This window comes from Hermetia illucens, chromosome 1 (genome assembly GCF_905115235.1).
Source record: "Hermetia illucens chromosome 1, iHerIll2.2.curated.20191125, whole genome shotgun sequence".
Classification (NCBI taxonomy): domain Eukaryota; kingdom Metazoa; phylum Arthropoda; class Insecta; order Diptera; family Stratiomyidae; genus Hermetia; species Hermetia illucens.
Genome location: NC_051849.1, coordinates 142,326,144 through 142,351,554, shown reverse-complemented (window position 1 = coordinate 142,351,554; position 25,411 = coordinate 142,326,144). Strand labels below are relative to the sequence as shown.

General features: G+C 41.0%; 1 protein-coding gene across 1 annotated transcript in view; it reads right to left on the bottom strand.

Annotated features, from left to right (window-relative positions):
- Window positions 1-25,411, bottom strand: part of LOC119647674 (E3 ubiquitin-protein ligase MIB2) — a 78,385-nt gene that overhangs the window by 19,850 nt on the left and 33,124 nt on the right. The window contains exon 3 of the mRNA XM_038048755.1: window positions 3,011-3,317. Within this exon, the coding sequence (XP_037904683.1) occupies window positions 3,011-3,068 (58 nt within the window). The 5' untranslated portion in view covers window positions 3,069-3,317. The remainder of the gene's footprint in view (window positions 1-3,010; window positions 3,318-25,411) is intronic.

Sequence of the window (25,411 nt, the reverse complement as noted above, 5' to 3'; positions counted from 1 at the left end):
TAAGACTCCCATAGCTTACATAGGGATACCAATGATAACGGGCTGCAAATTATTCAATAAACAGTATCGCATGAACTGGTTTTTGGAAGTACCTGGTTTGCGCGGAAAGCGATCCACAAACATACGTGGGCCTCTCCAGACGGGACCACTTTCAACCAAATTGATGACGTTCTGATTGAACGCCACCACCTATCAGCCTTGATGAATGTAAGAACATATAGGGGTCAATATAGACTCAGATCGCTATCTCGTTGGCATAGTGCTCCGAGCTCGAATTACGACACCACCTACAATCTCCTCTGACAATCAGGTGAGAGTTAACACTGAAGCCATTCACACTCAGCCCTCCGCAACACCTATAAGGGAGAAATGAACGCCGCAATAACCGCAGCTAACATATGTCCTGCAGATGAAGCATCGACAAATGATCTTCACAATCACCTGAAGAACGTTGTCATTGATACGGTCACAAACATACTTGGCCCAGCCGCATGAAAAATCGGAACGACTGGTTCGACGATGAATGTAAGCTACCAATAGAACGAACGAATGCCGCATATCGAGTAATGTTGCATTCACAAAGAACGCGGGCACGCCCAGACTTATCACGAACTCCGTCGAGCAGAGAAGCGACTTCACAGACGGAAAAAGGAAGCCTGGAAGAACCAGCAAATCTCTGAATTCGGAAAGTACAGAGAGCAGCCACACGAGGCGTGGAAGCTTTACCAGCAAGTCAGCAGAATGAAACCTTATACACCCCGATGCTCATCCTGTCGAAACTAAGAGGGTAATCTGATTTCCGGCAGAATGGGCATATCGGAATGATGGGTTGAATGTTTTGATGAACTACTCAAAAACCAAAATACTGGAGAGTTGGAGGTCCCGCCAACTGAAGACGACGGCATAGAAGAAACAACAGGGCGTTATCTGTCCCATACATAAAAAGGGGGATATCACGCAGTGCAGCAATTATAGAGGTGTCACGTTGCTGAGTACCATCTATAAGATATTTTCCGCTATCTTGCTAGGCCGGATAGCCCCGTATGCCCAGAACATCATTGGCCTATACCAAAGAGGCTTCACCCCAGGTAAATCAGCAACAGATCAGATTTTCTCTCTGCGGCAAGCGATGGAAAAATTGTTGGAATATGGACATCAGTTGCACCATCTTTTCATCGACTTTAAAGCCGCCTATGACCGAAAGTACGAACAACATCGAATCGCACTGGTCAAACGAAAACAACGAAGATAGAAGACTACAACTTTGAGACCGTTGAAAATTTCTCCTATCTAGGATCGAAAATCACAACTAATAACAGCTATGACTATGAAATCGCGCACAGTTGTTGGCAACCACCAGAGCCTATTTCAACTGATAAAAACTGTTTCGCTCGAAACGTCTCACTATAGGGCTAAAGCTATTACTGTACAAGACTATGATCTTGCCAGTCCTTATACGTTCCTCGGGAACCTGGATTCTAAGCAAAAAAACTGCAAACTCTTGGCCCCGTTCGAGAGAAGAATCCTCCGAAGAATTTTTGGCTTTTTGGATGGACGATTTCGTAGCGTACATGACAACGAAATCTATGAGCGAAACCACGACGGTCTCGTTGTGGATAAAATCCGACTCAACAGGCTGCGGTGGGCGGGTCACTTAATCCGTATGGATGAGGATGATTGGTCGACCTCGGTGCAAAACCAGGATGCCGCGAGTTCCTTATTAAGGCGGGCCTAGATCAGATACAGGATGTTGCGCTGTTGATGATGATTTATTTTGGTACTATATTTCGGAAACTTTTTCCCTTCTTTAGTGCTATACATCGTACTAAAGAAGGAAACAAGTTATTTCCGAGATATCAATATATGCGCACCAAAATGAATGCAAACGAGAAAGAAACGTCATCTAATCTAAAATCTGAGTGGTTGGAACTGCGACTCTGCCCCTTCACAGACAAAATAACATCATGATCGTAGACTTCTATCTAATCGTTCTACAAAATGATTGACGGAAAATATCACCACGCATTGCACTAGCTTAAGCGACGTGGAAATGTCAGATGGGCAAGAAGATTTCACACTTGGGAAATACAGCTGCTAAATTGGAAGCAATATACTCTAGATGCCTAAGTTTGTTTTTGACTATTTTGTTATTTATGTTGAAAAGAGGCAAAAATAAAAAATGTTCTAAGATATGGCAGAGAGATAAACAATAAACGAAACATAAAAAATCTCATTGAAAAATGTTACTTCATAATCTTAAGTTCCTTACAAATGAACTGTAGGAAGGACCTTATGATTTTCGATACCGGAAGAAACTGTCCTCATATCGGTTTAAAATCTTATGTATGCACAAAAAAAGTAAATAGAGATATTTAAAAAAAGGCACACATACCGCATTCACAAACTTGGAAACATCACAGATAAAACAAACTAACATTAAAAAAACGCATCAAAAACTAAGACAACATTCCCAGCTGATCACCAAGAAATTCGTCTAAAATTCTTAGAACCTAAGCCTCCACGATGAAATGATCAACTATCAAATCAGTACAAGCAAGCACCAACCAGACTACATCCAAACCCTAACATTATCACTTCCCACGCAACTTCTTCGAACATCTTCCCTATTTTTTGCTCCTCCAACTTATTCAGTAAGACACGCGCCCTTATTGATTGCATCTTATGTGACAACATCTGCACCACATAAATACCGTCTTAATGGGGTTCTTACGGAAGTGGGAGAGTCAGACACATGAGAAGCGATGATAGGAAGGAAATTATTGGACGAAGCAAAAAACCGAGCAGCAATTCCACTCGAGATATTCCCCGAGTGCTAGACATACAACCGCAACACGTCCATAAATAACACAGTCAAACTTTAAGAGGATTCCCTGCATCTATTCTCCATGGCTTTGACAATATCAGTTCATTAATCCTGGGGCGTTCCAACAATTCTATTTCTGGATAGCTGCAGACGCTCTCACATTTGCCTTAAGTGTTTATTACTCACCTTGGTTTTGCCATATCCAATGAGGACCTCGCACCACTCGGATTCCCGGCGGTATCATACTGCGCGTGAAGACGTAGCAGCAGGAGCAGCAACAACAATAAACAACAACGGCAGCAGAATTAACAAATTCCAGAGATTTATTTCGTCTAGTCTAGAGCAATGTGCAGCGACGACGTCGACGACGATTATGACTTGAACCGCACACAAGTTGGATATTCATCAGATCAGATTCTTGGGTGGTACTCTCCGCCAGCTTCATCAACCCGAGACATCGAGCGCAAAGTGATGTGGAATTTTTAGTGAAATTCTGGAAAAAATTAAACGAAATAAATAAGTCATTTATGTGGAATTTTATGAATAGGCGCATGAAAGTATTTTGCGAGATGAAAATACTGCGTGGATTCGGTAAAATGTCCCAGAAATGGACCACATTAATCAAACCGTTCCATTCGCAAATAAATAGGAAGTGAGGCACATAAATATTAAAATAGTCGAACTAACTAAAACTAAGAAAGGGTTTGGTGTGTTCTTAATCAAAAAGCACAATAGCAAGAGACCGACCAGGCTGTAAGGCCCACAGGTCCAATTTTCCGGGACGATAGCTGTAAGTCATAGAAAAACTGAGCCTCGTTCTATTATCACGATTTGAAGGCAACGAAAAGTTAACACACTCTTTATGCTTTCCTTCAAGTGCAGGCAATCGGCGACACCACATGGTTCACCTCCGTAGTCCTTTTTCTGCCAACGCAATGCTGACTTTGGGAGCTGAAATCTTTGATAAGAACCATTTCAAAAGTGTGAATGAATGTACTACACAGGGTCAAAAAATTCGCGGAGTCGAAGTGAAGAAATCGTTTTTCCTGAATAAATTTTATTTATTGTTCAACATGTTCCCCTTCTAGAGAAATACACCTTTTGCGGCGTTCCACCACCCTTTCTACACTTTTCCTAAGGTAGTTTCGTAGTTTTATAGAACGCCACAAAATAAGCCTTGGTTTCCTGTTTGACCACTTCATTCGAGTAATATCTCTTGTCCTGTTGCCACCTCTCCAAGTTCAGGAACAGGAACTAATCGTCCAGGGCCATGTCTGGAGAGAAAGTGATTGGGAAAATGTTCGTAGTTTAATTTAGAGACTGCCTTTTCAGATGTGTGTAATGCGCGGACGTAGAACGTTTTTTTCTTGATGTGCGATTGCCTTTAAAGCTTTGTGTAAAACAACATCTTATTAAAGTCTGTTTACTCTGTCTGTCACACGCAGTTTTCTCGAAAAACGTTGTACCGGTTGACACCAAATTTGGGGAGAATTATTAATACTCATACATGCAGTGAGTTACACGTTATATGTGGAACTTATCTCATAGACATGAAAAAGGCGGATGTAAATTTTTTTCCCACCAAATATGGTCATGTGGGGTATCAAATGAAGTGGCTGTTAACAACTGAAAAGGACAAAATCAACAGAAAGAAAAAAAGCGGGATATAATGGATGAAGTGTAATAGCTACCCAAAAAACGTACATTGGCCAGATAAAAAAGTTTGTTCATGCTCGAGTTAGGGAGCATCTAAAGGAGGCAGAATTAGCCAAACACCAGAATCAATATCATCAACGGCGGAACAACCGGTATAAGGTCTAGGCCTGCTTTATTAAGAAATTACAGGCATCCCTAAGAAAAATTGTATAATCGAATTCTCCTAAAATATGAATATGAATAAAATATGAAAAATGAATCAACTGGAACGCGTGAAGGTAAGGTATTTTCACCTGCAACAAATGCTGCTGCACCATTGTTACTTAATATTTGTTGTAAGGAGTTCGAGTGAGCTCAGGTAGAGATAATTAGATAGGCAAATTGAGAAAGCTATATATGCTATAGACAGCAGCTTCACTTCGATCGGGGATAAGCCACAATCACGATTGGATTTGGGAAGCAGATTACTCAATGAAGCTAACAATGAATTCTATTGTGAAAGATCAGACAGTTGATTCGTAATGTGTGGTCTAATGTTTACATTGGTCCTATCATTTTCAGCTGTTACTACTGAATTTGGAGAGGTGTATTATGGAAAACATCGACACATCTGGAAAACTACATAGAGTTGATCGAATATCAAACGAATTTATGAGAAAAAGCAAGAATCAGTAGAAATGTAAACACAAATTTAGCTACAAATAGTACATCAGTCATGCCAATAATGCGATTGGACTTAGAAAATGATAATGAGAATGAAAAAGATATATTAACAAGGAACACTCAGAACAATAGAGGACGACATTGCGGTAAATGTTAGATTTGAGACCTTCGTTGATACGTCGATCACAAAGAACTCTACAGCCATTTCATCCAGCTTGAGCTAATGCGTGAAGCAATTCATATTCATAATACAGTTCTCCATTGGCTGAGAGCATTGACCCGACCCGCTCATTTCTGGACAGGACACTGCCACTGACAGTCAGTTCATAGGGATCGATCGACAAAAATTCTTTTTATTTAGATTCAATCTGAAACCGTTTTGCGTGAGACGATCATTTCATTTTTGGACAAGTTACTTGAGATCAGCAAAATATTTTCAAAGTAATCTCTCTGCTGGAATCCTATTAGATCCTCCGGAAATATATTTTCTAAAATAGCAAAAAATGTTGAGGATATGTGAATATAAACCTGATAATGTGGAGGTCAGCCTAAAATTTATTAAAAATCTCCAAACCCTCCTGCCTTTGATAATTACTTCCTTCGGGTTTTATAATTAAATTGAAGCTGCTCTACAACTGGCTTTCAAGTACTGCTTGCAAAGGAAATGATAAAAAACAAACAACCGTTTGTTTTGTTTGGAATTAAGGGAACCCTGATGACAGACTGGATCAATTGGAAAGAGATTTTTCTGGTCCATGGACACCTCTTCCACCTTTGACCAGCTTAGGCCACAACGTGTATGCGGTTTTTAAGTTGACTATAATTCGCACCCATGCTGCCGCAGGTGAGGCAGCACTTAATGAGTTGCCTCTGCCTTGGACGAAACTGTAATCTTCTGTATTTTTTTTTATAAAATCTTTTCAATGATAGAAATCACAGTTAAGTAGCATAGATGAAGATAATCAATTAACGACTACTTTATGCTAGCCGTTTACAGCCGGAACATGGTCTGCATCTGTAGAAAGGATTTTTTCTACATTTGATCCGGTCCAACCTAATCTTCGGAGGAGGCTGGACAGTGAAAAATCAGCAAAATTGGTATTCTTTTTTAAATATTTTAGTAAAGTGTTGTTGTTAATTGATTGTCTTATTCATTTGTAGTTTGCTTTAATAATATAGTTTACATTAATAAATGAAAATACCTATTCAAGTATATTTTTGGTGTATGTAACTGATTTGATTATCAAGATTTTAGGTAAGCATAACATCTATGAAAAAAATCAATTCTGATTTAAAACAAATTTTTTATAGAAAAAATCACCTGATATAAATAATTGATTTAAATCAACTAACCCTGGTTTACAACGCACCAACAAGGGGCAAGGGATGAAGTCAGAAAACCAAACCGTAAGCAATTACAGTCACATAAAATTGTAGACGGTAGTTTAAATAGCGTTAGAGCTCCTAGAAGAAAATCCCAAAAACCCTAAAAGTGGGAGTGGGTTGTAAGACAAGTCACGATAATGTATATTGAAAGACCCAGAATTACCTATCAAGCTGCTTTAAAGTTTGAAGAGGACTCATGCGACAATGAAAGTTCATTTTTGTTGGAGAGATGACAGATTATTTGTAAAAAAACCAATCGACGAGGGAAACTAAAATACGAGAAGATTTAAAAATAACGTAAACTTCGTTTGAACTGCCACAGGCTAATAGAGTCGGACATATAAAGCAGTGGCCCTGGATAGCCACTAAAGCGACTAAGTAATGTGAATGACGACGATGACGACCGGGCTTGACATGAACTGCAGATTTGACTAAGATTAGGAATTGGTTGCATATGAACTGACAGGTAGTACATTCTGTTGCCTTACTATACCAGAGTATTTTGTGGCTAATGTAATAGCAGCCTCCGTTCAAGAATACTCGTGGCAAATTTACAAGTATGCACGTAGCTATGAAACTATTGAAGTAATGAAGACTCAGTTGCGACGGGCTGGTAACTAGTTCTAGTTCTCTCCGTGCTTGCATAGATAATCACGGAAATATTCAAAGACGACCGTCCATAGTGGACTGCGACTGGGACCGATCAAATAACAAAACAATAATACGGACTACAACAGTGACAACCCAACGGATAATAGCTGAAATTTTTAGGAGTAACAGTATACCACTCAGCTGTCTTCCCAAATGAACAAAATTTATTTTACCATACATCCTGTTGCAAAAAGTTATAGCAGTCCCAGTGGGGGAGGGGGCAGGAAAAGGCGGATCTGGTACTGAGAAGGAGAAAAGCATCACAAATACCAATGGCTTACCATAGTAAGTCATCCATAATAGTAATAGCGGCACCAAAGAAACAAGAAAAGGGCAAGCCACGTCCAAACACTACCGGAACGATTAAAAGTCTTCTAAGTTCTTTACAAAAACCGCAACAATATCAAACCGATATTTAGGCCCATTGTTCAGCTTCAAAGACTGGTTGCAAATATTGTCTGTAATTTAGGTCTAATGATTGTTGGACTCTGCCAATTTCAACCCTTCATTTTTTAATAAGACTGCGTTTCTAACAAATAAACGCTCTATATTCAAATTCTGAAAAAGTGAGGAACAGGGATGTGCTATTTGCTTTTTCAGGCTTTCTTTTTCGTTCATTTATCTGCAGATTAAACTGAACAGGAAAAATTATTTCGACCTTAATTCGAACTATGCTCATGTATGAATTGGACAATTTCAATCGAATCTGACCAACCACAACGTTCACTTTCTCGCTTAAACACTCTGCATTATTGTATTCCGGAAAACCGAATAGTAGGCGGATCTGATAATGGACTAATGCTAAGTGAATCCACGAGGCACTCCTCCAAATCCCGTGAACCGGTGTCAGAAAGGATACTGACTGTAGAATTCTGGTCAGAAATAAGGAACATCTCAATACTATTACTACTACTATGCAATAAATGTATGGGAAATACAGAAGAGAGGGAAGTTTTCTATGAGCAATTAAGTGAGGTCCTGCAGAGGTTTGGGTGGGTGATTTGCATGCCGCAGTGTGCTCTAATAACACCTTGCTCGAACATGTGTCCGAGAAATGCGGACTTTGATACCTTAACGACAACGTTGAAAGCTTTGTGTTCTTCTACAGCTTCCTCCGACTCATCAGTGATGGAACATTGCTCGAGCATAAAGCCTGCGATTAGGTCATTTGTGTTTTAGTTGGCTGACAACGTATATCTAATCAAATCAGCCACATTGCAGTTAGCAACAGATTTAGTAGTTGACTTCTGAAAAAACTGGACAAAGAGGCGTTCACATCGGTCAGGCCCTAGGGTACATGTGTTGATAGCCACTGACCTTCGTTTGCATGTTGTGTTCGTTGTTTCCTGCAGCTTTGGAGAGCTACGACTCCCTCAATTTAACATCGACCGTCAATTGGAACTGTGGTTCGACAGTGGGCAAACTATCTTACTGATCCGATGTAGTTGTCCTGAAGGGACCGACGAAAATGTTGATAAATATTACACCCAATTAAGAATAATCTTTTTCTCTGGCCTTGCTGGTATTGTTCTCCTAAAGCGGCGTCAAAAGATTTGCTTGACCACGGGAATGTCCAATCGGATCGATAGACGTAAGAAGTTGAAGGCCCTACTGTGTTTTTTTGAAGCGTTGAACTTTTTGGTTGTCCTGTGTTTCAACCCTATTGTTTTTATTAGCATATATCGATATTTCGGGGGCAAGTTGCTCACTTCTTCAGTGCTTACAATCAGATATATGCTAATAGGATTTTCTCAATCAAAAAAACAATATTTTCATTTAGTTGAGGGCCGTATAACATCCGGTAAAGTTACACTTCTCATTTATGAAATTGTTAATCTTCGTAACATGCGCTTCTCCAAATAAAAATGAAGTCATCTTTGCCGCTAATAGTAACGCGGAACTTTTCTAGCGGCAGAGGCCGTCTTTCCGGCATTTTTGCTTATACTTATCCAACAATTCTGGATATCCGAGGTAATTCCTAGATAGTGGTAAAAGAGGATGATCGTCAAGATTCACACACAAGGTAATGCGGTAATTGGAGGATTATCTGAGTGCTCTCCGCTATCGCAAAGACTATAGTTAAGTACCAAAGAGCGCCTCGAAAGTTTGATCGACAGAGGAAATAGAGCCGGTGTCGTACTACATCATCATGTGTTGACCACATCAATACCTTAAGGATTGTTGTAGAACAATGTGAGCAATTCAAATCATTGGTTTGCTTAATTTCCATCGACTTTGAAAAAAATTTCAACCAAGGGTATATTTGGAGAGACATTCTGGAGAAAATGATTGTTATTATCAGAGCGTCAAACGATGGCGCAAATTTGATGTACTGCATCGAGGAACACGAAATCGAAAGTAGAGCCTGCCAGAGTCGCATTCTTCCATCTCGTTATCGGTAATATGCCGCCCTCGCTGAAGGGCGTGAATCTCGACTATGATGATATTTACTTTTTTTCTTCCAGCTCTGGATTTGGACAGGGAAGCAAAACGAATCGAAATAAAGATAAATACAAACAAAATCACGGTTCTCAGTCTATCTGGTCATCGTGCTTTTGCTATTTGTCTTAATGGGCAGATGATTGTAGCGTCGATTCTGTGGCATTATTTCTGCTGATGGTGACATCGAACTTGATGTAACTGGACGTACATATCAATTTTGCTAAATTCAGCCATTTCCGGATACCTGAGTGGTTAGAGCACAGGGCTACCATACGAAAGGTCGCGATTCAAATATCACTGGTGGCAGTGGGATTTGTATCGTGATTTAACGTCGGATATCAGTCGTCTCAGCTGTGAATGAGTCCCTGAGTCAAATCAGGGTAATAATCTCGGGCGAGCGCAATACTGACAACATTGTCTCCTATAGGGCACTGTAATCCTGTAGTATACCGTTACGGTCTGGAACGCCTCTCCACGCCTACCAGAAAGGCAAATCCACGGAGACAGCACTCCATGAACTTACGGCAAAAATTGAAAAGGCGATGTCCGAAAAAGGATACGCCTTAGGCGCATTCATGGACATCGAAGGTGCCTTCAATTATGCCTCATTCGCGGCAATTTGTGATGCGGCAAGACAGCATGGAATCGAACCGCTGCTAATCAGTTGGATCCTTCACATGCTAGAGTGGAGAAAAATCCACATATCGGTCGACCAGAAGTCTATTGAAGCAGGATGTCTCAGGGGCTGCTCACAGGGAGGGGTTCTCTCCCCACTGTTATGGCTCTTGGTGATGGATACCCTGCTGTGGCTCCTGGAGGACAAAAAAGTCTTCGCGCAAGCATTTGCGGACGACCTAGCCGTAATAATTACCGGCAAGTTTGCGGACACAGTATGTGACTGCTTGAATGCAACTCTGCATGTAATCCACAGCTGGTGCCTCCGCAATGGACTCACGATCAACGCTAGGAAGACTGGACTAGTTATATTCAGTAGGAACGTCAGGTGGGGCAGCTATACGCTACCAACCTTAGCAGGGGCGGAAATCCAGCTGGCACGAAACAGACAAGTACTTAGGAATACATATCGACTCCAAGTTAACTTGGAAGCATCATATCCAGGAACAATATCAGAAATCCTGCAGATTGCTCTGGTGCTGTAGGAATGCGATAGGTAAGACCTGGGGACTTTCACCTAAACGGATACACTGGATGTATACATCCATAATAAAACCCATTTTGATGTATGCATGCATCGTCTGGTGGCCAAGACTGAATTTTGCTAACAGCAGGAAGCTGCTAACGCAGATTCAGAGACTTGGTTGCCTAAGTATTACTGGAGCAATGAGTACTACGCCGACTGCGGCACTTGAAGCTATCCTAAATTTACCCCCCCATTCACTTGGAGGCGAAACGGAAAGCGGCCAATGACGCATATAGGCTCGATACCATTGGGGCGTGGAAATGCGGCCAATCAAACGGTCATGCGTCTATCTGCAAATTCCTTGAAAAACATCCGGTAGCCCTGATGCCGACCGATCATATGGTTTCCAGATTCGTCTTTGGAAAAACATACACTGTCGTAATCACCGAAAGAGAAGAATGGTCGACAAGTGGCCATGAGTCTTTTCAGATTACAGACCTAATAATCTTCACCGACGGGTCAGTCATGGAGGATGGATCGGGTGCAGGGGTGTTCTCGGAGAATCCGATTATAAAACTGGCCCGACCCCTCGGAAAAATTACGACCACATTCCACGCGGAGATATATGCCATTTCATTGGCAGCAGAAGAATGTCTGCGACAAAAATGGAGGGATCGCACCATTCGAATCTGTTCCGACAGTCGGGCGGCATTATCAACACTAAATGGCAACAACATATCAAGCCAGTTGGTGTGGAGTTGTCATCAGGTGCTGCTGAAACTTGGCCGACTGAACGAAACATTCCTGATGTGGGTGCCGGGGCACTCTAACATCGCCGGCAATGAGGAGGCTGACAGACTGGCTCGCCGAGGGTCTGGATCCACAATGGTGGGGCCAGAACCAGCTCTTGGAATCCGACCATCTACTGTCAAGTCTACTCTGAAGGGTAAAATTGCAAGGATTCACGCAACCAAGTGGAAAAATTTGGACTCTTGCCGGCAAGCGAAAATCCTTGTGAAGGAGCCTAGGGCCACTAGAGCGGCATTTTTTTTGTCCCTTAAGAAGTCGGACATGAAAACCCTAGTAGGGCTTTTGACGGGACACTGCCCCTTTCGGCTGTGTGCAGCCAATGTGACGAGGACGAGGAGACGGCCCTGCACTTTTTATGCAGCTGCCCGGCATCCTCAGATCTCAGACGAAGACACCTTGGCAAGGTTTTCTTCAATGAAGAATCTGCACACTCTCTGCCTCTGGAGAATGTTCTCAGATTCGCTAAAGCCTGCGAACTCCGTAGGCAGGCAGCCATTGAATAGGCAACTTACGGGAATAGTACAATGGGCCTAATAATGGCCTGAGTGCTCGGAGCTGCGGTTCCCCCCAGTTAACTAAACTAACTAACTAACTACTCTAACACACTTCAAGGCCCTGATACAATATGGATTGTTGCGCCAACGATTATTATTATTATTAATATAAATTCGGTCGTGTTGCTTAATCTAAAATCTGAGAAAATAGATACCTCAAAGGCAACATCAAGTTGAAACTGTTCCGATGAAACTGTTCCGCACCAATGTTTTCTGTGCTACTATTATTCGAAAGTTCGGAGCCTTCTTAGACACCTGTCTTTGTACTCTACTCCGACATAAACTGGAGGCAAGCACTTCGTCGGCGAAGAGAGCAGATAATCGTGGACCTATTTATTAAAAGGTGGAGGTGGCAGAGAATAGGCCGCACTACGCACGTTGATGCGCTAAGTCCCATTTAGGGGAAAATGGCAATCTTATTTACTACTTACTTTTTACAATTATGTGTACAAAGATGATTAGTTTAGCTTTTATCCAGAGATCCAATTTACAACTTTCGTTATTCAAGAATTTTGATTTGTGATTTGTGCAACTTTTAAGACCTAATAATAATCTTCTGGAAAAAGATACTTGTCGCAGTGTAATGCCAGAACATATGTATTAGTAGTCATGCTTACAACGCAGGCTGATATATTGGGTTTGTGAAAAAGAAATGTCGTATTTTGCCAATAGAAGGCGACACTTAAACATATTTTGTGTTGTACTTATTTCATCGGGTCATACTATACAGCGATTTAAAGACGACAATATGTGCTACAAGTGTCTCTTTGACAGTGTTGTGATCGTACGTTTCAGTCTCAAGTTATAGCGCGTTAAAGATGGAGTCCACCAAGGAAGAAATTCGTCATATTTTACGTTTTTACTACCTGAGAGGTAAAAATGCGTCGAAGGCGGCCGAAAAAATTTGTGAAGCTTATGGGCCCGATACTGTAACGATTCGAACAGCACAGCATTGTTTCGATCGATTTCCTTCTGGTGTAATGGATGTCGAAAATACACCCCGTACTGGTAGGCTAATCGTCATAGAAACCGATAAAATCCTCGAAATCATCCAACTAGACCGGCATGTGAGTATTCGCTTGATTGGCTAGGAACTGGGTATAGACCATAAAACCGTTTGGAACCATTTGCAGAAGACTGGATTCCAAAAAAGCTGGATGTTTAGGTGCCACACAAGTTGACGCAAAAAAATCTCTTGAACCGAATTAACGCCTGCGATGCACTGCTGAAACGGAACGAATTCGGCCGGTTCGAAATGTTTGCGTGATGCCAGTTAACCCGTTGGGGAGTTACGTCTGCAAGGAACTCATCTGAAGTGGCTCTGCCACGAAGCCTCACCGGAGGTTAGCTAGTACCATGGGAACCGGGATGGCCCTCTGAGAGCATATGCTCCAGGAGAATTCCTGGAGGATGTGTTTTCGGCCCAGTTATTTGCGGTTGGCCCCCTAGTGGGAGTTTCATGGTGTTTGTGGTTATGCCTACATCGCGGGCAGAGCTCCTCGGAGCTCAAGCGTGGAGTTGCGCTGTACAACTCGGGCGCCATACCCCTTTGTTGCGGCAGAGGTGTTAGATAGGCCTCGCATCCACTGGTATGAATGCTGAGCCTGCACTGAGTATAAACCAGGACCGCTGTGCTTGCATGGCGGGGCTCTGATTGTGGTCACAAAATCAATCCGCGTCCGAGAGGATTAAGCCTCCACGGCAGGTACTCACGTTAAACCCCCAGGACCCAGGCGCATATTTGATTTAAATCGGATCATTCTAAGTATGTTAAATAAAGCGTCAAATTTCGATCATAAATACGACATTTATTTTTCCCCAACCCTATATATAAGACACGACTTATTTTGCTACTTTTCCAGCACTTATAATTGATAAGAGCCAGCCCATATAATAACATAAATGGCATACTAGTAGATGTATGTATACTGTGTCGGTAGCTTATTACCTAGAGAATGTCGAATGACGGTTGTAGCCTAGATCCAGGTAGGTTTATCAGAAATTTAACGGTGACCTCGCTACCAATTCTTCCCAATCTGCTCCAAAAAGTATTTTTGAAAACTGGAACAAAAAAACGTGCTTCAATAAAATTAATTTATAGCAGCTAAACTCGTGACTCATATTTGTCACCAGTTACTACAGTATGTGTTTCTTGTATGAGAGAGAAATTAAGACCGAAAAATTGCGAAGCCTATGCTAATTCCGTCAATAAAGAAGACTTACAATCACCAAGAGGGTTTTCCTCCTCTGAATCATCTCATCATCTGCGGTTTCACAAAATTAGGAGCAAAGGTCAATTATCGAAATTCCCGAAAATGAATAATCTTCAAATAACCAAGAAGAATGAATACATGTCAGAGAATTTCCCTACATGGCCCAAGGCGAGACAGCTCCAATAACTACAGAAAGGTATGAATTTCTCCTCATATGCAAATCTGTCATACTTCAACAAATAGACTTTCTGTTGGCTTTCAGATATTGGCTGAGGCCATTAGCGGTAGCAGACACGAAGCAATTAAAACCATGCAACGACGATGATTCACTTTGACGAGTCGCGCAATTTATAATTCAAGTGAGTGCATGAGTATGTGCTTCTGGGTGGTGATTGGATTAAAGAGGATCAACAAAAATCTACGTAAACAACTGCAATAGAAATATTAGTCATTAGCCATAGGCTAGCGATCCAAAGTATATTTTCTAAGGGAGTAATGTTATGTTCCTGTTTTCTATAGAAGAATTATGATGAATCATAAGCAAAACACAAATACTTTCATAGCGAATGAATAGCCCTGAAGTAAATTTTTGTCAAGTCTATAAAGCACCACCTCTGAGTAAAGAGAAATAGTAGAAATTACTAGACTGATACAAGTGGGCTATTAATTCAAATATCCAAGGGAAACCCTGGGAGTGCATTTGTTGCTGGTGAATCACCAGCGAGAATCGATTACAACCATGTCGGCCACAAATTCATCTAGTCTCCCCACTAGAACACCCCCTTAAATAGAAACAAGACCCATTCATCAATTGGAAACGTAGATTATATTAACTTTATCGGTTTAGGCAGCATTTCTGCGTTGAATTCATTTCTTTGAACTCGTGGATTATTGGATTTCATTGATAAAATGAGGAGCAGAAAAACTGTTGTGTGCACGGATGGCTGCTTGAAGTTTCCATGTCAATGCCGTCGGTGAATTCAATTTATAATTGAATATGTTAACTTTTTATTGTAGTCATTCGTAGCGGCGATGCTTTCCGCCGGTCTCGTGCCGGAATTTTAAATGGCACGAGCTAATTTGCATTTAGGGTGTGTATGTACATAGCCAGCTCCGTCGGTTGATAAGTTGAAAATATTAATTGCTGGTGATTTTTGAGAAGAGTAAATCATATATGGCATGCCGGAGTGATTATTCATAGTTTGCAAACAGTAATCAGCGGAAATCGTATATACGGAAGCTGTGTATTTGATTTCTATGCTAGTTTATGAGACCGTCCCCAATCTAAAATTGTATATATCCAAGAGAGTTGGACGAATCATGCAAAGCGTCCTCTAAATAGCAACATTCTCCGGATGTTTATCGCGCCATATTCGATTTGCGTATAAATACCTCCGTCTATTTCAACGTTAGTCATTGCGATGTTGGAAGTCATCTTTGTGCATACCAGAACGTCAGAAGCTAATGTCCACGATTCGTAATGAAGTTTGTTTTTATCTATTAAACGATCAAGCATCGTCAGGGTGTCTCGCCCTGTGAGTTGGGCCTGAAGAATACACTCAAAAGTATTGTCGTAAGAGGCGACTAAAAGGTATAGAAAATTTTGGACTAACAACCTGCAAATTTTCCAAACTTTATTGTTACCGAAACGTCAACAACGCCTTTGATAGGGGCTGATCTATTGCAACGACATTTGGCTATCGAAAACGGGCTATGATTGGTTTCGGCAATGTGCGCATGCTCCTCGACAACGGTAGCAATGGTCCCTAAAGGTGACATTGTAATCGTCATGGGTGATTTGAATGCCAAGGGGGGCTCTGACAACACCTTCCTGCCGGAACACGGTCTTAACGTAACGATAATGCTGGGAGGTTTGTGGATTTCTGCAAATTCCATCACCTCGTCATTATTGATACATTGTTCGAGCACAGAGGTTGCCATAAGGTCAGTTGGGTTTTAACTGACCGACACCGTATCAACAATCGCGATCAGTAGAGCTATGAATTGCCTCCTGATATACGTAACAAGACAGGTGCTGACATCGGCTTTGAAAGGGATGGCCATCTTACGTGCGCTTGTGTATTGCATATGCCAATTCTCGCAAGGTTGGGGAGCTGCGACCCCCTAAGTTCAACATCGACCGCTTGTATGATTCAGCTATCGTTCGACAGTGGGAGAGTTATATTGCTGTTCGGACGGCAGATATACTGAGTAATGCGTCTGAAAATATCGATCAACAAGTTGGAATACAAGATATACATACATATTACAGACGTGGACATTATACTCCCAATAAAAAAAAACAAACATTGCTTATTACCGAACACTATGCTTATACACCCAGCGAAATAATTATATGTGCAAACAATTATTTTGAAATTGATAACAAAAGTGGTTTTATTTGATTTTGTTTATATTTTTATTGAAACAGGTTTAATATAAGAATACAAAAAATAGATTGCCCTTTTTATTCTGTTGGCTCTTTTAGTCAATATAAAGTGAAAAAATTAAGCTCCGAAGGAAATATTTATATGTGCAAAAGTAAATTAGATTATAAAAAAAATAAGAAAGATAAGCTATAAAAACAAGAATTGATATTTTAGTATTTAGTATGGTCTCCATTATTATAAACCACTTGACTTAATCTAAATGGCATAGAATTAATTAAGGAATGGAGCGTAGAATCGTCGATTTTGGCCCATTCTTCCTTGATAGCTTCTTTGAGGTCCTTGAGGGTGTCAAATTGGCGGCCATTTTTATAGACTTGCTGAGAAAGAATACTCCACAAATTCTCCACTGGATTTAAGTCTGGACTGACAGCAGGCCACTCCAATAAAGGCACATTTTTGGAAGCAAAGAATTGCTTTGTAAACTTAGCAGAATGTATTGAAGCGTTTTCCTGCTGAAAAGTCCAGGACTCACCATAAATATCTTCAGAAAAGTCTAACAATACATCGTTAAGGAGTTCCACGTACATCTGCGGGTTGACTTTATGCGAAATAAAGCAAATTGGTGTCTTTCCATGGTACCCGAAACCTGCCCATGCCATCAGAGATCCGCCGCTGAAATTGCGAGAGTAGCGCGTCTGTCGTGGTTGTCTGGAATCTCGCCAATACTTTTGGGAACCATCTGGTCCATCCAGATTAAACTTTTTCTCATCGCTGAAGATGACATTTCGCCACTCTTCGCGCCAAAATTTATATTTTTCAGCGAACTGGAGACGTGCCTTCTTATGGTGAGGGAAGAGTCTGGGTTTGGCATTGCGGTTTTCATATCGAATGTTACTGCTTTCATGTAAAATTAGTTGAATACGACGCCTAGTCACTTGCAGATCCAGTTCTGCTTTAATTTGTCCAGCACTCATGTTTTTGAACACAGCTAGGCGACCGATTTCCCGTTTGGTCCTATCACAAACCATGGGTTTTCTTCCACTTCGCTTGATTTTGGCATAATTTTCAGAGTCGTCCAGAAAGTTTCTAATCGTATTCCGATGGCGATTAACTCTTGCAGCAATTTCCCCAATTTTCATACCAGATTCATGAAGACCAATTACGATCCCACGCTCATTTTCCGTCAGAGTGGTTCCACGTGGCATAGTGCTTTAAAAAAAATTTTTCTGTTCGAAAAATAACTATTTTAATCTATAAATATAAATTTACCTTCTTCTTGAATTTCCTTACTGATTAAAATACTCACAAAACGTAATTACTTTCACACTGCGCGCTTCAAAACACTATCGCTATTGAAATGCACATATAAATATTTCCTTTCACAGACAGACGCCGCCGCAGGTTTTTGTTAAATAACGGTACCGCAACAGAGCGAAAATGAAAAAAAACCGATTGTGTTAAGAAACTACACACATACACGAAGTTATCTGCGTACTCAATGAATAATAACAATTATTATAAAAAGAAATCATACCAAATATATTTTTGCACATATAATTCTTTCGCTGGGTGTACATGCACGTATATAAATTGATCGTACACACATTTCCAATTTACTTCGTACCAAAAGCATTCATATGTACATATACAGTACTTATATTGAATACCGTTGGTTTAATGTACAAATATATCTATATGATTGGTGCTCCTTCAAAGCTTCATTAGCATATACATATAAATACATACATACGTATGTCTGTTCCAGTAATAGATATTGATATACAAATGATTAAAAAACGAAAACGCAATGTTTCCCTGCGACACCCTTTCATATGGACTCACTCTGTTGTTGGTATTGACGAATTGATATTTTATGATGACGTCTAATACGTTTTAGAATACTCGAAATTGACATAAAATGTAAAAGTTTCACCTTCTATGGCTTTGTTAATAATAGTTGGATTGCTTTAAAAACTTTCCAAATTTATGCCTTATGTTACCCCTTATATCACTATCAGATTGCCTTATACTTCTAGCATGAATTTAAGGGGGTTTCCGGTTAAATTTCTAATATATGTTAATATACTATTATTAGGTTGTTGCAAATGAAATGTCGGATATTTGAGTAAAATTTCAAAAAACTATAACTTTTATGAAAATTAATTTTATTAGTCAAAATGAGAACCAGCAGCTTCAATGCACTTCTCCCAACGAGATACAAGGGCATTTATTCCAGTTTCGTAAAAGTCTGGGTTTCTAGAGCTAAGAAATTCTTCAAAGGCACTTTTGACAGCTACTTCATTGCTGAATTGTTTCCCCGCCAAAAAGTGATCCAAATGCTTAAAAAAGTGGTAGTCGGTTGGCGAGAGGTCGGGTGAATATGGTGGATGAGGAAGAGTCTCATATCGTAATTCATTTAATTTTTGGACTCATGTTTCCAGAAGGTCGGGCGTTATCATGGAGCAGTATCACTCCATCTCTGTTGACCAATCTAGGCCGCTGAACACGTAATTTCTCGTGCATTTCATCAAGTTGGGCACAATATTTCTCTGCATTAATTGTTTCACCACGCTCCAAAAACGAATAATGAATAATTCCAGATGCAGACCACCGAACAGTTACCATTACCTTCTTCGGGTGAAGGCTCGGTTTTGGCATGTGTTGTGGAGGCTGATCGGCATCTAGCCATTGCGCTGATCTGCGACGGTTGTCGTACAATATCCACTTTTCATCGCATGTCACTATTCTGCGCAAAAAGGGATTGTTCCTGTTGCGGTTGAGTAGAGAACTGGATATTTCCATTCGCAGCGCCATGTTTTGCTCGTTGAGTTCATGCGGAACCCACTTATCAAGCTTCTTCACCTTTCCAAGCTGTTGTAAATGCCGAGATACTGTCGAATAGTGTACGCCTATTTTCTCTGCAATGTCACGAATCGATGATCGGGGATCAGATTCCACTATCAAACGCAACTCGTCGTTGTCGATCGATGGTCCTGGGTGTCCACAAGGTTCACTTTGGAGGGTCATGTCGCCTGATCGGAATTTTTCGAACCACCGCTGTGTCGTTCGTTCGTTTGCTGCGTCAGCTCCAAATGCTCTGCAAATGTTTCTGGTTGCCTCCGCTGCGTTGTGACCAAGTTTAAATTCATATAGAAAAATTAGACGTTTTTGACTCCCTTCCATGCTTTTTTCTTTGAGTTTTACTTGGAACTTCAATGACGATTGAAACTGAAATGACTCCTTGATCGAACGAACGACTATCTATACTCAATTATCCCATACCACCAGAGTCACCTTGCGGCAGTTTTAAACATTAAAATCATAACTAACTTCACTTCATTGAAAAATCCGACATTTCATTTGCAACAACCTAATATTAACTTTATTTGTACATATATCGGAACAGGATTTATTTAGAGCCTATTTCATTTAGATACACCACCGCGCTTCTGGTTGGATGAATAGGTTCTGAAAACGAGACCTGTCACACTTTTTAAGGGTCATATTCTGAGACCATATTCCACCCCAGGTCTTCGGTTATAAGATCTGGCTGAATGCGAAATCGTAGAAACGGATCGATGGACGGAATGAGTTGACATTGAATTCCGATAAAGATCAACATAATGTACGCCGTGACAAGAGAGAATTTGCTATTGTGCTAGTCAGGAAAGCGGAAGACACGGCAAAATGCAATGATTTCTGAAGTGTGTACCCCATTTCGAGAGAACCCGCATGTGGTTGCAAATTTTTCAATGATCCTGTGAAGGACACCAACGGTCAACTTCTCATCCATGATGATGATCAGTTGAAGAGGTCGAGATAATCATGCATCTTAACCATATCACATCCGCTGCTCCTACTGCAGTTCTTCTACTTCCACTCGTACGAAATCTTCTGCATTGACCATTCCAACACCTTACGGATCATTTTGAGACAGTAAATGACGTTTAGATCTTCGCTGCACCTGGTCTTCATCAATTTCGAAAAAGTTCGATAGCATGAGCAGCGAGTGTACTTTGAGAGCTGTACAAAGGAGGAGCATTCCGGAGAAATAAATAGCTATTATCAAAGTGACACATCTGTTTGCTCTATCACCGGGTCATGGACCTTGCCCAAATGGCTCTGGATTTAGAAAAAAAGGCAAGTAGATTTGGACTGAAGATAAACACCAACAAAACCAAACCAAAACCAGTCTCACAGATCATCGCACTCATCCTATCTGCATTAATGGGCAGTGCATTGAAGGGAATTTGTATATATACGAAACGTGGTTTCTGTTGACGGTGGCACTGAACTAGGTACATATTGTCCGACGCATTAGCAGCGGTAGATCCGCTTTCATTGCCCTGTTTAAAGTTTGGAAATGCAGTTATCTTAACACCAAAATCAAGTTAGGACTGTTTTGTGTTATAGTTCTTTCTGTATTGCTATATGGTAGAAGCACATAGAAAGTGAGCTCCACTGTTCTCCAAGCTCCAAGCCTTCGTCAATACTTATCTGCGTCGGATCATTGCAGTATGCTTGTCTGACACTAACTCAAACGGAGATCTTAGTCGGCGCACAGGCCTCGCACTCATACGCACTGTGCTCAGAACATGGAAGTGACTAGGTAATACATTAAGGATGTGCATTGCTCGGTACGCCATGGAGTGGAATCCACTCTCCTAAGATTGCCACGAGTGGATCATTCCGGGGCCCCTTAGCGCAGAACAGTAGTGGAGAAGTGCGGACGTCTCGGAAGGTCGTGCGCGAACGATGGCGCGTAGGTGTGGTTGCCGCACTGTGTCCCACCAAAGGGTAAATTGCGCTATGTTTGGGTTTTAGATCAACGCTTTGAATTCCAGGTGTAGTTTGAAGTGTCTGTTAATCAGCCAGAGTACATAGGGTACCAAATTTCGGGTTGATTTGAAATCTCTCTTTTTCAAATATGATTTTTCCAGATGAGTTTCCTACTTAATGTATTTGGTTCCAAGAGGCTGCGGGGTGAATACGCTATTCAGTTCGACAGAGTAAGGCGGCATAATTGATTTCCCTCTCTCGGTTGCGAATCCCTTAAACTTCATTTCTTATTTTGAGTTTCCGCCAATTACGAGGAGAGCGGACAGAAAAACTATTTAGAATATGTGATTTCCTGAATGTACTCTCTCTCTCTCTGACATACAGAGATGCAATGAAAGGATGTTCAAAACGAACGTCCCAGCAAATAGCGGAGAGTCATACTCTTGCAGAGTGTAATAAAGTTTGTATTCGCAAAGGATATCCCGCCTACATCACAGACTTAATTGCGTAAAGAAGAAAAATACGCGAGAAATAACGTAGTCTCAATCATCTTCTAGAAAAACACATCAGAGCTTTCGAAAATATATCCATCTTAAGATTTCTACAAAATTTAATTGCTAACAAACCCACCAAAAAATTTGAAGAGACCCCAGATGAATGTCCGTCGCTAAAAATCAATTCTCCAGGGACTTTCTCGGCAAATGCATCGCTAAGATCAGCGACACCTGGAAGAGTATAAAGCTCAAGGTTGTCCTATACAACGAGATTCCCGCGAGAATCCGTAAAGGATATCCAATATGATTCTGAACACTGCAAGCGGAGCTTCAAGAACAATTTTACTATGAGTTTTCCAAGTAAGGCAGGAGAAGAATGGATATCTTGTAAGGTATTGCCACTGTATTCTTCAGCAGCGCAGGGGTTTTCTTGGATAAACAGAGTCTAGCCAAGTCGTACAGTTTTCCCGAGATTCACCAGTGAATTCCAAGGGAATTTATTGGCAATACCTGTCTATGGTTAGAGCATGATTCAAACACCAAGCGTAACATACCCATTCTGGCCATAGGTTCTGTCAACGACAACAGCGTACCATTGCTCAGATTTCGAAATTGAACACACGATCGATGGATTGAGATGGTTAGACGAAGGATATATAGAAGGTCCGAAGTGCGCTGTAAAGTCCCGACGACAACGACGACCAAATTTATAGTGTAAGTCAACGACTGATAGATTTGAACAAGACAAACGAATATTTTTTTTTTAATTTTCAAATAAAATACTTCAGTTTAATCAAACATGGATTGGTTTATTTGAATATAAAACGCGTTACCAGACTAGCTTCCCAAAATAGAATTTCTTAAGTCAATCAAGATTGATAAGGAGATGAATCTAGAACAACGATTACAATTGGAACCAGCGTGTATGTAGCCTTAAGTTCCATCATCCATTTTAACATTATTTCGTCTCCTAAAAATAAGTGCTTGCGAATCAAGAGTAAATAATATATAAAATAGCAATACAGAAAAAACAATGGTTCCAAAATAAACCCAATTCAATTTTGATGTTGAAAGGATGAAAGGAGCTATAAACAAGCAAATCAGTCGCAATTCATTTCATTCTTTTCAACTCCGTGTAAGCTGGGGAAATACATTAATGTGGGCTCAATCATTGTTACCAGGGAATTGATTGCTTAAAAGCTATATTTTTTAGGCACGGAGTGCTTTCCCATCTGTGGGAAAGTTGCAACCCTTGTGCTGATAAGCAACGGGCTCTTAAACTGGCTTGAGTTTGCCCATCTTTCGGCATGTTAAACGCAATGGGTAACCCCATCAAGCCAAGACTGACTAATGCGATAACGTGCTACAGGAGACCTGACATCAAAACAGAATGGAAGCGGACAATCCACAATGATGCGGCTTAGAAGATGGCCCAAGTAGTCCGACGAACTTAGGCATACGACCGCAATTGTCTACAAGTGACACTCTTCATAACGCGTTAACAAATTACTCCAATTCCGCAAGTTGGGCTGACATGTTTGAAGCACTGAAAATCGTTTTCTCGTTTCAGACTCCCTTTATTGAAGATTACCTACTTACTCTATGAAACCCGGCAAGGATAACGGATAATGAAAATGACAACGGGAGTGGTAGAGAGATCTATCCTTTTGGATCTTTGGAACACCTCAAATAGTGGTTTGCTGCGGTTCGATACGCCCAATTAAGCATAGTTGGTAGGATACGCGGTTGCAGCATTAGTAGTTTGTTTGAACAAATCCACTGGCAATTATGATGCAGCGAATCAGTAGATGGATGACTTTTGTAGATTCTTCCTAGTTCTTGAGGAAACTGGAGTGGACGTCCAGGACAGTGGACGTAGCAGGATTACGATCCAATCTAAGCCTACGTAATAGACAGGCTTAAAGATATGCGATTCTTTCAGGAAAGGTGAGGAGGATAACGTATCACTCGCCCTCTCAACACATAGCAGAAATACTGGGGTTGTACTAAATTGAATAGGTCTAGCCTGGTGTCCTGACGCAACATTTATCTATTTATCTATTCCTACGACACTTTACTCCGATTTCTTTGGATTCAAATATTTGGCCAAGTTTCGTCGCAGGAAAAAATTCATTTCAGAAATACATCTGCAGCCTTTCCCTTGCAAATGTCATAAATTAAGCTGCCAAAAAGAGTGGCAATCACCTGACACTGTTCTATAAACCTCTATAGTGATTATTATCTCACATTAGATATAACTTCAAACAACCTGATTCCCACATATGTGCCGAGGGGAGGTGTGTCGAAATATGTAATGAAATAAATCTTAATGAGTACTTCTGAAAACCTCACCTCCCTATGTTAATATTGCTGCGTTCTTTGTTAAGTCAAAGTTCCGCAGTTCTAGACTCGACCTTTCTAGAAACTAACAGGTGGGGTATGGGGTAAGGTAGTTTTCTATTGAAGCATCAAATCATCAAATCAATAATTTAGTTTCGCAGCGACGCCCTAACCAGCATTGCGGAAAAATACAGTTGCAAAGACAACATTTCAAGGCGGATAAACGGATAAAATGTCCCCATGGAAGAATGTCATGCAAACCAACGGACTATAAAGAAATGATTGAAATCGAAAATATGAATCACTAAGAGAAAATATCCAGTGAAATTCACAGATGTCCTATCGAGCTTTAGAAAAAGAAGAATATTGGTCCGTGATTGTTTTTGGAAGGGAAATCGCGCATTGATATCAAAGAGCGTTTGGATGTTATATACGGTGTGTCTGTTATTGCGATGTCGACCATAAAAAATTGGTTTAACCAGTTTCAAGAGAGAGATAGCTGAGACAGAAGTCATCTCAAAATACCGTGTGGGTCATATCCTGCAGAAAATTTTGGCCATGAGAAAATAGTCGGCGCGATGGGTGCTGCGTTTGCTCACTCCGGACAACAACAACAAACGCAACCATGAGACCAACTCAAAGCAGTGTTTGACGTTGTTTAAGCAGAAATGGGAAGGAGTTTCTGCACCGTGTCGTGACCGTCGACAAAACATGGCTCCACTGGTACATACCGGAGACCAATCAACTGTCGAAATAGTGGACTTCAACCCACGAACGTGCTCCGAAGAAGACTGCCCTATCGGCCAGAAAAGTGATGGCCACCAGTATCTGGGATTCACAAGATGTGGTCTGCATCGACTACCTGGAGAAAGGCAAAACCGTCACAGGGCTCTACTATGCCGAATTATAGGGCCGATTCGACGGCAAATTGCTAACAAGAGGCCTCATTTGGCGAAGAAAAAACTGCTCTTCCACCGTGACAACCAACTAGCTCACAACTCCGTTGTTGCCACGTCCAAACTGGGCTATGAGATGCTACCACATCAACCGCATTCTCCAAATTTGGCC